Source organism: Pipistrellus kuhlii, unplaced genomic scaffold (assembly GCF_014108245.1).
Source record: "Pipistrellus kuhlii isolate mPipKuh1 unplaced genomic scaffold, mPipKuh1.p scaffold_m20_p_4, whole genome shotgun sequence".
Classification (NCBI taxonomy): domain Eukaryota; kingdom Metazoa; phylum Chordata; class Mammalia; order Chiroptera; family Vespertilionidae; genus Pipistrellus; species Pipistrellus kuhlii.
In genome coordinates this window covers 5253494-5267992 of record NW_023425540.1, presented here as the reverse complement: position 1 = coordinate 5267992, position 14499 = coordinate 5253494, and the positions used below count along the sequence as shown (strand labels likewise).

The 14499-nt window shown below is 40.5% G+C and overlaps 1 protein-coding gene across 1 annotated transcript in view; it reads right to left on the bottom strand.

Annotated features, from left to right (window-relative positions):
* WDR70 (WD repeat domain 70) overlaps positions 1 to 14499 on the bottom strand; it is a 163590-nt gene that overhangs the window by 22318 nt on the left and 126773 nt on the right. The window contains exons 13-14 of the mRNA XM_036410445.2: positions 12402 to 12486; positions 10257 to 10395 (exon numbers count right to left, since the gene is read on the bottom strand). Of these exons, the coding sequence (XP_036266338.1) occupies positions 10257 to 10395; positions 12402 to 12486 (224 nt within the window). The remainder of the gene's footprint in view (positions 1 to 10256; positions 10396 to 12401; positions 12487 to 14499) is intronic.

The window sequence follows — 14499 nt, the reverse complement described above, 5'->3', positions numbered from 1 at the left end:
CACAGATCACATTCATCAACATTATAACAACCCAAACAAATTATATTCATTAGAGTTTTAAATTACTAGCATTTTAAGCATCCGCAGTAAATTTGTTTCCTCCGTGGGACTTGAAACAGGGCTATTTTTAGTAAGACTGAAAAAGGATCATCTCAAGTTTTAAAGAAGCAAACAAAATAAAACGTGCACTTCTTTCATCAAATCTAAAAGTAAACATTTATACTCTGAAATACCAAATTAATTTTTTAATCTATTAACAAAAAACAGAAACAAGAACGGGTGATAGGGAATAGGCCATTACTGTAGGCACCAATAAGGACTCGCTAGAATGAAATAAAACAAGAGATAAAGCAACACTGACGAAAACCTTCCCACCAAACACTTACTATGCGCCACAGGTTGTGCTAAGCATTGCAAATAGAATGCCCTTTCCACCCAAATGGCACCTAGGGGACTCTTACTCTAATTTGGTCACTTTAGAACCAAAAATGGTTGAGAAAAGAGCATCAAAGATAAGAGAAGGTGAGAAAACATCCCACGAGGAAATGTTAAAAACGACAATACCAAGAACTAAGTGTGGTTCCTTTAGACAAGAGAAGACGGAACAGTAACTTTATAATCCTCAAGGAATCAGGAGAATTGGCCAGCTGTTCTCCGAGTCCACGAGGCCTAGAGTAAAGGATTCGGACTCGAAGGATGTGAGGCTAAAGTAAAGAAGAAAAAGATCTGCGGGTAAGGGCTTTCATAAGCAGGAATAAGCTCTTTAGGTAAAATTTTCTGTTAAAAGTAAGCATAACCAGCCTGACCGGAGTGGCTCAGTGGTTGAACCAGGAGGTCAAAGTTTGATTCCAGGCACATGTCCAGGTTGTGGGCCCAGTCCCCAGGGTGGGGCATGAAGGAGGCAGCCAATTGATGATTCTCTCTCATCACTGATGTTTCTCTTTCTCCCCACCCCCCCTTCTCTGAAATCAATAAAATAGACATATATATTTTAAAGTAAGCATAACCAGTAGACACAGACAATAGTGTGGTAAAGACTTGGGGTGGGGAGTAAAGGGGGGGGGTAGTAAAGGGGGTAGGGCCTAGGGAGTGGGGAGTAAAGCGGGGAAGGGGGGGGGGAGATTGGGAAACATCTATAATACTGTCAACAATAATAATTTTAAAAAAACAACAGTAAGTCTAATTTTCATGTCAGAGAGGTAGGCCGCAGTTCTCAGGTAGGCAAGAATTGAGAAACTGAGCGAAGCAGGGCTGACGCCATGCGGCCGCTAATTAAGCAACAGCCAGCAGCATTGCCTGCAACGGAAAGATGTCAAGAGAACACACCTCCAGGTGAGAGAGGAGACTCACTCCGGGATCAGTGACCTCATCCTACTCCCAGCACCACAAACGTCCCTGCAAAGGTGCAGCACCCGTAAGGGGCCTCCTGGGTACACTGCTGCCATGTGTACCATCTCACCGTAAGTTTTCCATCCCTGCCGTAAACCCCCGGGCTCTGGGTGACCAGAGGAAACGCATTCCGAGCAGGCTCTCCCTCTGAGGGCAGGTGTAACACCTGGACAAGAGGCATGGAGAACCTCCTGGAGGGCTCTGAGAAAATAACAGTAGCAGGTAGCTTGGGGAATTCGTCCCGAATTCACAGTACCACTAAGCAGCGGTGAGTTAACCATTTCCCCCACTCTGGTGCTCCACACCTCACACCCCCAAAATTTGTGATGAACAAAACTTCACAATTTTAAATAAAGACAAGACCGGATCAACTGATTTTTTGCTTTTGTCTCAGGCCTTAATGCAGCTTGGCACAGCACTGCTACAAGGTCCTTTATCTTAATTACTGGTATTTTTGGCACCTTCTTAAATTTTGTTCTTGGACCTGATCTCATCCTGGCCCTGCCTCAGCTGTATCTCACTCTGTTACACAAAAATTAGCTCACAATGGACCACAGCTAAGTGTAAAACATAAAACTTTTAGAAGAAAACAAGGAAAATCTGTGTGGCCTGGGTCTATCAAGGAGTTCTTAGATGCAACACCAAGTACATTCGATAAAATAAAAAAGCTGATAAATAAGACTTTATCAAAATTAAAATCTTCTGCTTTATAAAATACACTATTAAGAAAAAGTTTTAAAAAAACAAGCAACAGAGTGGGAGAACATATGTTTCAATCATATATTTGGCAAAAAAAAAAAAAATGTTGGTACATAGAACATATAAAGGCTCTCAAAACTTAATAATAAGAAAACATATAACCTGATTTTAAAATGGTCAAAAATCAGAATAGCTACTTTACCAAACAAGACATAAAAATGGAAAATGAATACATGAAGATATTCAGCATCATGAGCCATTAAGAAAATGCAAATTATAACCATGAAAAGATCCTGCACCGCACATATTGGAACATATAAAGTTCAAATGCCAACAACAATATGAATTGCAGGTGAGGATGCAGAAAAAAGTGGAAAATGCATGCACTGTGGGTGAGAATGTGAGAAGACGGCCTGGCATATTCCTATAAAAATAAACATGCACTTGCCATATGACCAGCCAGCCTACTCTTAGGTGTTTATGAAACCTATGAATATATATATGCTTATAGCAGCTCTATCCATAATCTCCAAAAACTGGAAATAAGATAAACAAACGGCTCTATGTGGGAAACTATCAGCAATGGGCTGTAGGAAACTACTGATTCACAGAAATGGCCTGGATGGGCCTCAAAGGCATTCATTCGGCAGACAGAGGCGGTCTGAGGAGGTTACGTCCTGTATGAGGGCACTTACACGATGCTCCTGAGAAGGCAACCCGACAGGGATGGAGAACAGATCAGTGAGTGCCGAGGTGGGAGTGGGGCGGGGGGGGGGGGAGGGGGGGGGGAGGACACGGGTGAGACTGTGACTAGAAGGGGAGCAGAAAGAGGCGTGCGTGTGTGGAATTGAAGGAACACTCTGTCCTGACTGTGTGGATGGGGCTTTGAGCCTCTACTTGTATAAAAGGCACAGAACTGTACACTGTAAAAAGAGGTCAATTGTACTGTGTGAATTTTTAAAACAATAAGAAGGAATAGCATTAAACTAGTCCTGTCATTTTCCCCTCAATGAAACAGTTTAAGACTTCATAAGGAAGGTATTAACAGTAAGGCACCATGAAATGGAGGGTTTCTCTTCTCTCTGCTCTCATGTGCCTGCACATGGGCAGTGAGTGTATTCTTCAAATCCTGAACACTATGCCCTGGGACATCCATCACACCTGTAGGGGCAACAAGGCCCGAGGAGTGACGTCATCAAGCTGCCCTGCAGCCAGCCAGCCCCTGGGCACCGCGAAGCTTGGTCAGCAGGGTGGCCAGCTGGACTCCTCTGAGCTCTGCTCGCTTCAGGAAACCCCAAGAAAGGGCTCAGGAACCCAAATCACGAAAGCAGCAAAAATGCAATATTGTTCTTCATTTAGCCAATTGGAACCTCTCTGCTTCGGTGATGAAAGAAAATACCGGTGCAGAACAAAAATCGCCATGCTTTTTTACCGTAAACACTGTCCTAGCAGCCATGCTGGAAGCTAGCTCTGGACCCGGCAAAGGGCTGTGCTAGAGAAATAACCATGTAACTGCTGTATGGGCGGATTTCCACTTACAAGCCACCATCACCTACTTACTCCCAGGTTGCCTATCAAATAGTCATACGCCTCGGGACCTGAGGGTACAGCCAGTGCTCATATGCCCTGCCTCTCAGTTCTCAGTGAGCAAAAGCTCCTTATATCTATGATGCACTGTCTTACCGCTTCACTGGGGAAAACACCTATTTTATTACACACATGTTCATCAGGATCTATCTAGAATGTGCACTATTTAATCTTCCCAAGAAAGTGGATTACAATAAAATTTCATCCAGCTGATATCTCTTTATTCAAAATAGTACATAATTCAAAGCAACTGCTATCCCTGGTCAACCAGTTGCCTGATTGCTCTTTAATAAAAATCAGATAATGGAAAGCTAGTTAACTCAAAGCCTATTTTTTCCATCCCCGTGTGCTACCCATTAAGAAGGTTTCACTGCACTTCAGGAAGCAGAGAAATGCCAAATACAGTCTTTCTTTCAGGTTTATTTCCAGTTGGCATTTGTGCCACCGAAAGTGCAAGTTCCCTCTGTGTAGCAGTCCTTTGTAATCTGACTGTGCAAGGACCTTCACTCACTTCTAGAAAACTTTCCAAGAGGAGCGGCTCTGCCTGGCCTGGAACTGTGTCAGGAAGACAGACATTAGCCTAGTCCCAGTACCAACGGAAGAACAGGTGGGCTCCTTACGTCCTCAGAGACAAGCTTTCCAGGCACAGCTTCATTCATTTGTTTGAGGTCAATTTTCAGGTTAGTTATTTCTATATCCAAATGTAAGAACAAAGATACACTCCAAAGCCAATTCTGAATGGCCTTTCTGTTCTCCTACATATGCACAAATAACGGGAGATGACTGTAGTCTGAATGGTCAGCACGCTCCTTACACTTATAAATCAAGTTAAGTAGCTAGTTTCAGGGAGGGACTATTACTTAATGGCCCTGTTATATTTTTACCCATTTACGTTTCCTCTTCAATCTCTCTGGTTTTAAAATATCAATATTCTCTCCTAATAAGAACACAAAAACTCTTTATGTGAAATAAAAGTGGTGATATTTTCACTTTATATGGTATGCCATTTTATTATATGTTAATACACAATTTCTTCGACATCAAGAAAATTGTGTGTGTATTAACATCTGGTACTATTCTATGAGTGATGTGATTATATATGATATGTACTTCCTTAATGATGTTTTCTACATTCGTTGTCAACTTCTTAGACTTAATATGTACTGTTTTTATAACCAGAAAAATGCAATTAAAATACAAAAAGCTAATCTGATAGTCCTCATTGAAATGTATCTATGAAGAATTAGATCTTATAAGGTGAGAAAAAATAATGCAAACTCGAGTTCTCTTCAGAACTTTACCTAATTAAATAAAGAAGAAGACAGTTTATATCTTCACAGACATTTTTTTTCAAATAAATCATTTTTTATACAATATGGACCTCACTTTCTCCTCAACATATGTAGTAGGCTATCTGTATAATCAGACATATGGATCTTTATAACTTTTCCCTCCTTCTGGTAAATATATAAACTGTGACTTAGTTAACATAATTTAACAATAATTATCTATTTTCCATACAATGCCCATAATAATATGGAGCATGAATACAGCTTATAGTTAGTAATTAAGTAAGTAAATAAATAAATAAATAAATCCGATGGAAAAACATCTAGTTCTCCCTATCTTTTAGGGAAGGGCCAGAGTAACCATTAACAACAACATCATTTTATTTCACTTTCCTCCATCTGATGAAGACAAAAATAACTGATAAAGTTGCAGGAAGACAGATCCAGAATATATACTTTCTCTAACTGTAGAGGTAGGTCCGTGAAAAAAATTAGTAAGATTTCAAACTGATAGAAGAAGATACCTAGTACTTGACATTCTGAGTGGTTGTTTTAAAGAACACAAAGGGCATTGCATAATCTAGATATCGTATCTCATAGGAAAGAGAGATTCTGGAAAGTAAAAAGAGGCAACTATCTAATATATCCTTGTTCTTTGCTATCTATTCTCTTTGGTGGTTTAAAAAGTGTTCCTCAAGATAATCAAATATTTTTTAGGTAATCACAAATGAATTTTTTTCTTCCTTAAAAGACCTTTATATTATATTTCTTATGTTGGCACTAGGATTCTCAATCAACTTGGAAATGCTAAAGGCAGAGTAGTTGAAAATACAGCAAATTCCCCCCCTCTTTCCTTCCTTTCAGCTGCATCAGTTGTTTAAGATGCTATAGCTGTTTTAAACATAGAGGTTTAGTTTTTTTCTTTCTTTTCCTCATTTTGTTTAGTCAGTGTTCACAGAAACAGGGGTCCCCCCCCCCAAAAGTACTTAAGCAAACAAACAAATCAGAAGTCAGGATCAGGTGTGACATTTCTGGCTTTTCCTCTCCACCTTTCTTCTCTGTGCCCAAGGAAATGCCTACCAGCATTCTCAGATTATTGCCAAAAGCAACTGAGATAAAGAGGCCACCATCTTAAATAACACCAGGTCAAAACAACGTTATGTCACTATGCCTGGGTTAAGTATATAAATGGTAATATGCTCATACAATTGCATAAACTACGTCCCTTAAATTATAGCAGCTGAAAAGGAAATTCTATTAGTCACTCTACAATAAATTAGTTTGATAAAAAAAAAATTACTAACCTAATAATAGTTTATGATGTTATTTAAAGCATTCTCTAAGAGAACTGGAATTTTGAAAAGGTTGAAAATTTTCCATGTTTCTTCTAAATAATTTTTTTAATTGAATCATCATCTTCAAATTATATTTTGTTTTTGTTTTTTAATATATTCTTACTGATTTCAGAGAGGAAGAGAGAGATAGAAACATCGATGTTGAGAGGCAATCATTGATTGGCTGCCTCCTGCAGGTTGGACTGAGCCTGCAGCCCAGGCATGTGCCCTTAACCGAAATCGAAGCTGGGAGCCTTTGGTTCACAGGCTGACACTCTATCCACTGAGCTAAACTAGCTAGGGCCAAATTATATTTTGTCCATTCTTTCACTCCTATACTTTTATCACAGAACATCTATAATAATAAATGCATAATATGCTAATTAGACTAGACATCCTTCTAATGACCTTCCAAACAAAGCCTGAGCTGCAAGGGAAGCCCAGGTCCCGGGTGCCAAAGAGAAGACAGCCAGCAGGGGGAAGGAAGGCCTTCCTTCATGCATCCGGCCTCTACTAAGGTAATAAAAGCCTTTTACACAATAAAAAAAAAAAAAAAAGTCTGTCCTGTCTTCCACAAAAACAACAGTGAGGGTGTAAACTCAAGATTCAAGTTATATTCTGGAATTCATCATAGATAGAGGCTAATCACACCACCAAATCACAAAGAATGAGATATGTGAAGAATACGCATGTGTTTCCTTTCACTTAGGGAAACACAATGAAAACATCTAAAAAGAATTACAGCAGAATTATAAAATGTATATAAATAGCATACAGTAAAAATAAAATAAATGTTAAACATTTGCCATCTCTTAGTGAAGAGAGTTGAGAATCTCAACATTGAACAGAGAGGGGGGGTGGAATTTCAGGGCCTATGACAATGCAGATAGCAAGATTACAACCAGTTTTCTTCTAAGTTTGTTTCAAAAACAAATATAGGAAGTATAATTGTTATATTTTTTACAGCTATTTATTGTGAAGATTGTAGGACAGTTATTAGTTATTAGGAAACTAATTATGTAGATTCTAATACCTCCTGACTAAAAACAATGTTTGCCTCCATATACATGTTGAGCTTAGCATTCTAGAACATACCTAGTAACTATCTAGGAGTTTATTTTGCTTAGAAGAGGGTGAGCAAAGAATACTAGCACAATCAATCACACTTATTGCTGCAGTAAATGGCTACATCTAGGACAAACCCAAGGCCACCACTGCCTGTGCCCAGCCATCAAGCACACCGCTGAAGTGTCCACTCCTTATCCATCTCAAAAAAGGCATTTGTTTATTTTCTTTCATTCCAAGAAGACTTAAAACTTGAGAAAACAGATCAAAGAGACAGTTTAAAGTCTCTTTAACATACCATTCTACTATATAAACAGAAAACAATGTTGTCTGATGTTAACAACAATAAAGAGACAAACAAATCCTAAATCAGTGATTTGAAAGGCTGTGTGTGCTGTTTGCCCTGTTTGAAGTTGTCTCTCACCCATCTATTAAAATGGATCTCCAAATCTGCCTGTGGCTTTTCTCAGGTAATTCAGTAGATAGTCTAGTTGCTTCTGATGCAGCTCCTTTGTTTGCTTCTCTTCATCTGCTGATCCCTTCAATGCTCTGGCTTCTTAAGGCTCACTTTCTCTCTCCTTTGTGCCCTTTCCTTAATCTAACTCATCAGCAAACAGCATTTTTTGAAAATACATTTTTATTGATTTCAGAGAAGAAGGGAGAAGGAGAGGGGGATAGAAACATAAATGCACGCCTCACACTGGGGATGGAGCCTGCAACCGAGCATGTGCCCTGACAGGGAATAAAATCGTGACCTCCTGGTTCATAGGTCGACACCCAACTACTGAGCCACACCAGCCAGGCCGCAACCAACATTTTAACTATGAATTATAAATGCTTCTCCCAAAACTGTCTCCTTTCTCTGAAGCACCAAACTCACCTACCCATCTACCCAGACATCCCAGGTATAATACTTCCGGTTCAACATGCCCACAACAGAACTCACTGTCTTTCTTCAAAAACCTGCTTTCTTCCTTTTCTTTTTTTAATTTCTCAGAACACTGATCCAGTCTCCCAAGTTACAAACTTCAGCATTCACATATAAATTAATATAGAATATTACAAATATAACACTTCAGTAAAAATTAACTGTTTTAAAACTGTAGAACTGTTTTAACACCTAGTGGCATTCCTTAGCTTTAAAAACATAAATAAAAGCCAAACACAATGTCACCATCTTGTTATGTCTAAGGTCAGTTTGCTTTTTCATCTCTCAATACGTCTCTCCTGCCTCGCTCTCCAAAGACACCTGCACCCCACAGTTTACATTACTCACCTGCACTCCCAAATATAGTAATCCTTCCAGGGGTGGAAGGGATTGGTTCCAGGACCCCTGCCCCCACACCAACATCCGCAGATGCTCAAGTCCCTTGCATAAAATGACATAGTATTTGCACACCCTCCCCTATATGTTAAACCATCTCTAGGTTACTTGTAAAACCTAATACAATGTAAATGCTATGTAAATAGTTGCTATACTGAAATGTTTAGGGATCAAGTTCCTGCAATTTTTTAGAATATTTTCAACCCAGGCTTGGTTGAATCCACAGTTCCCAAACTCCTGTTTACGGAGGGCCAACTGTATATCTTTCACCCATTCACTGTATACCAGACACTCTTCTAAGCACTGAGGATGTCACAATGAACAACACTGACAAAGTTTGTGCCCTCCTGGGCTTATACATCCTGGTGGCACGAGATACACAAAAGCAAACACATATACAACAGATGAGGTGGGGGTAAGCGCTGTGGCGAGAAAGATCTATCCAGAAAAGCGACTTGGAATACACAGCAAACAGCATGTTCTGTGCACTACGGAAACCCAGCACGCCTTTAACGATGTGATCATACTCCTGCACCCCTTGATTTATTACATTTCCACTTAACTTACAATTTAAACACACACCACCGTGAATAAGACTGAAATGCGCAGTCACTGAGAGGCATAACAGAACAACTCAATTATAATAATTTTATTTCTTGAGATTAAAGTTGATGGAATCAAGAGTGTTTTTCTTTGATTCTACTGTTTTAGTTGGCTCTTGGATGCACCCAAAAAAAGTATTATTAGTGCTGGCACACTTCAAATGATGTCATGAGATTAGATCTATAAAACTTAAGTACTCATCTAGAATCGGTCTCATTGTTATTTCTATATTGTCTAACTGTACCATGGTTTCAAATGTAGGCCTACAATTAAGACTCCAAAGTAATGCTAGAATATTAGAGACAGAAGCTCTTTACTGGTGATTTAAAAACAGTTGTTCAATTGTCTGAATCACTTAAGTGCTTAATATGTCTCAAATGTTTATAAAGAGCTAAAACAACTGAAGAAACCTACATCAGAGCACTATTGAAGATATAGGATTTTACTAAAGAACCTGAGAATCTTCACTATTATTATATTATAAGAGGCCCAATGCATGAAATTCATGCAAGAGTAACCCTCCCTTCTCTCTGCTGCCGACACCGGCCTCCCTCAGGCACCCAGGACCCAAGCTTCCCTCGCAGCCCCCGATTCATCCAAAAAGTCGTCTGGAAGGTCGTTCAGAAGGACCTCTAGTCTAATTAGCATATTATGCTTTAAGTATTATAGATTATATCATGTTCATTCGCAGGACATGAATGAATGAATGCTGATATTGTGGTGCTCATATTAATCTGTAAAGAAAACTAAAGGGGTTTTGTGAGATGTATAAGTTAAATCTGAAATGTCTTAAACTTCCAAATAACTAAACAGAAATTAAATTCATTGTGATGAGAGAAAAAAAGTAGCTACCATTGCACTCTAAGGGGCCAGGACTCATGTTCTATTTAAGAATACAAAACAAAAGACAGCTCACAGGCAAATTTCACTTCATTCTCAAGGCTGGGGAAGAGAGAATCTACATACCGCATCCGTGATGTCTATTTCATACACCCTCTGGAAAGTCCTGCGCTCAAAGAAAACGAGTTTGCCGCTGCCACGTCCCCTTTGAACAGATGTGCCGGTTACTATGAGTTTATCATCTGGACTGAAACAGCAGTCAGTCCTACAGACAAAAAGAGTGTGTAAGTATAAGCTTATGACTTCACAATAGTGCAGTAATAATGTGTGAATTAAATAAAATATAAGCAAGATCACGGTAATAAGAGTGACAAATAGGACTTACAACAAGTCAAGCACTTAATTCACTTAATCATCACAAGAATCCTATGAGGTAGCTATTATTATCCCCATTTTACTGATAAGGAAACTAAGGCAGGAGGAGATTAAATAAACCTTGTCCAAGAATACAAAAGTAAGTGGTGCAGGTGGGATTCAAACTTAGGCTGTCAGATTCCAGAATCTGTGCTTTGAACTTTGACACATCAGAATATTTTTAATGTAAAGAGTCTAAGAAAAACTCCATGTAGACATCGACAGTATCTGTACACAAACAGACATGGTATGACTAATGTCTAAACAGTGAGTACTTTGGCCAGTTTTGGAGTATTTTTCACCACCACCACCACACCAATATTTTGAGTTTGTGGAGTCAAGTCCCATGAAATGAGGAGCAGGCTGCACAATTGGAACCTAATTAGTGATATGATTCAAAGTGCATAGTGCATAGCATTCGTGCACTGGATGGGGAGGGAATCCCCCCTCAGCCCAGCCTGCGCCCTTTAGCAGCCAGGAGCCATTGGGGGATGTCCAACTGATGGCTTAGGCCCATCAGTAGGATATCCTTAGCACTGCTTTGGAGATGGGAGAGGCTCCTGCCACCACCACTGCACTCGCCAGCCATCAGCCCAGCTGTGGCTAAGCAGCACACCCCCTGTAGGAGTACACTGACCATCAGTAGGCAGCTCCTGCGTTGAGTACCTGCCCCCTGGTGGTCAGTGCGAGTCATAATAGCCAGTCATTCCACCATTTAGTCAATTTGCATATTACCCTTTTATTATATAGGATTGCTCTTATTATTAGAGGTCTGCCCAATGACTGGGAATAGTCTAAGTCATAATCCAAACAAGTTATGTAGTTAGTGTTACTTGTAGCAGGCATAATAGCTCCAAAAAACCTCATCAGCTATTAATCCACGTTTGTCCATCTGTTTGTCTTAACAAGTAAATGCCGTGGGAAACAGACCATGTTAGAGTTAGTTGTCACACAGCATCCTGCACCTGATGCTCCCCTTACCTCCGTGTCTCCATGCTGATCATTATTTAATATAAACGTGAAATTTTATTTCTACCAAAATTGGAAATTTTGTTTAGGCACCAACTATAGGGCATGGGGGTCAAATTCCAACTCAATTGCCTGAGAAAAAAAAATCTTTAAACGCCTCACTTGTCAACTTAGTAAGATAGAGATAACAGTGTTCAGCTACCCACAGCAAGATAGTCTGAACAAATCCACCTTAATGATAAGAAACGGCCTGACCGGGTGTGGCTCAGTGGTTGAGCATCAACCTATGATCCAGGAAGTCACGGTTGGATTCCTGGCCAGGACACATGCTTGGGTTGCAGGCTCCGATCCCCAATTGAGGGCATGCAAGAGGCAACCAATCAATGATTCTCTCTCATCACTGATGTTTCTATCTCTCTCTCCCTCTCCCTTCCTCTTTGAAACCAATAAAAATATATGTATAAAAAAGAAAATGGTATCTAATAATGCTTACTAACTATAAAAATTCGCTTTGATGATAAAGCATTCAAATTGTTAAAAGACAACAAAAATGTAGGCCTACCCTGTCATTTATACAATATTAAGAGAACAATTCAATCCCTTGAAATATTTTTGCTACCCCAAGACCTATGCATGCATCATATATATATACACACACACAAACAGTTGAACAAACATCATTGCAACCTCAAACAAGGTTTTACAGTCTGAAGAATGTGCAAAATGAAAAAGAAAAATAAAATGCATTTTTTAAAACATCTATCTCAATCACTCTCCAAATCTCTTTTCTAGAAGATCTAAAAGACATATGATATAAATTAACACAGCGGTGAATAATTTCTTTTCTATTCTCTTATGCTTATCAAATATTAAGAATATGCTACTTACATTGGAAACATGGTGGGAAGACCCGAGGCTGAAAAAAGTGGCTTATTAAACTGTCGGATGTCCCATAATTTTAATGTATCATCACCTGGTAGACGAATAAGAAGTGAGAAAAGGACGGAGTGAATTGTACAAAAAAGAACTAGTTCCCAGCATAGAGTGAGCTAAACTTAGTGCACAGCCATCAGAGGGGGGGGGGGGGGGGGGGAGGAGGAAGGAGAGGCCCATAGGTATGTTTTCCTTTTCTCACTGTTCAGGGAGCGGAAAGTGGTAGTTGCGAGAACGGTAGAAGATATATGATAATGCACTGGCCGTCACAAATTCCTTTCCAGATGGCTGCAGCATCTGTAGAAGAAGGAGCCCTGGAGAATCCACTCTAAGGAGTGATTTTAGAGCAGATGGTAGTTCCCTGTGGTAGACTTGAGCATAACCTGACTTCTTCGGAGGATATCAGTTTAACAACCATCAGGACTGAAAATAGCTCAACTCACATCAGATTCTTTCTCCCTGGAGTGTGTGTGTGAAGCTATCCATTAACATCAATGAGGGCGAGCCCGGGGACCCCCTGCCCTCCAGCCCAAATGGACCTGAGGCTATCATTCTTGGCTGTGCTGGGGAGTACGACTGCCCCAAGCTATTTAAAGTATCATGAACATTCTTTTAAGAACCACTTTTTTATATTTCTATAGGGCTACTAACTAATCCCCCACCATAATGAAAGCCAAGACCCATATAAGTAACGTCTCTGCTGTTCTTTCTCCCGTGTGTCCACAGCTGAGACCTGCTTCCACCCTCGGGTCCAATACGGAATCAGGATCAGGTGCAAGCGAGGTGAGTGGAGAGTTCAGTAAAAATCCCCACTCCCCAGCGACCCTTCCTCTGAGACCCAACTTAGGCAGGTGTGCTAATCCTCAGCAGGCCGGCCTGGGACCCGCTTGCATTGGAGGAACTTGGCAAGACTCACCTTCTTGCTTCAGTCTTTAAAAAAGGTTACACATTCTTCCTCGTGAATTTTAATCAGTAAGAACACATGAACCTCCATTAAACAGTTGAGCTAACCTGGCAGGTTCTGGAGCTAGTAGGAGCACTTACAACACCCTGGGGACTACGCTGAATAGACTTCCATTTGCCATTTTCTGGACACCCAGGAAGGGAAATGATGGAATACAGCATACATGCTGTGTCGACAACTGCTCGTTACCCAATAGCTACTACAGGATGGAAGGGGGTGGTAAGAATGATCAGCAAAAGGACTGACTGAAATGGAATCCGTCCTACGCTTCTAAGGGAGTGATTATCGACTAGGTGGAGGCTGGCCTGCCTGACGAGAAAGTGAATTGTGCAAAAAAGAATTTTCACACTATGCTCCCTTCTCATTCATTCCCTCTTTCCTCCCCGCTCTGCCTTGGAGATCTGGGTATAGGACGCTAAAGAGGCAAGAGTGAGTGTGAGGATTTCATTTAAAAACTCTTCCCAAGGATTCAGAAACCCTCATGGGGAAGGACCACTGTTTATAAGTAAAGAGTATATACAGTCTTAAGAGTTATCTTAGGACTCAAGTGGCAGTTTAGAATAGATGGACCAAAATACATAATTTATACTAGCACATATCCACCTTCGCCATGTGTACCATAAATAGCAAACACAGGCACATGTGTTTTTTTTATTTGGTTTAGTTATGTGAGCGATGTAATGGATAAAGCTTCTTTGAAGGAAAGGGACTCTGAATGGAATTCCTGGCCTGGTTAAACTGGGGGAGAGCTGAGCAGGTCTCATCGCCTCCTCACTTCCCCCGCCCCCACACCAGGCGGTAAACTCTCTCAGGGAAGGAGCCCTGTGCATGATGGTCACAGTTTATAGCCATCGCCCAGCATAACGCTAGCTCAGAGCAGTCGTTCAATATATAGTAGCTGAGTGAGTAAGTGAATGTCCGCATGTAGTGCTGCTAGATTCATCTGGCCCACAGAACAAAGACTAACTCCTTCGCGTCGCATGTTAGGGCATCTGCAGCATGGCTCCAGCCTACTTCCCCTGCTGTTTCTTTTCTCTCCCACAAATGGCCCTAGGTCGTGTCCTATACTTCCCCACAATGCTTTGCTGA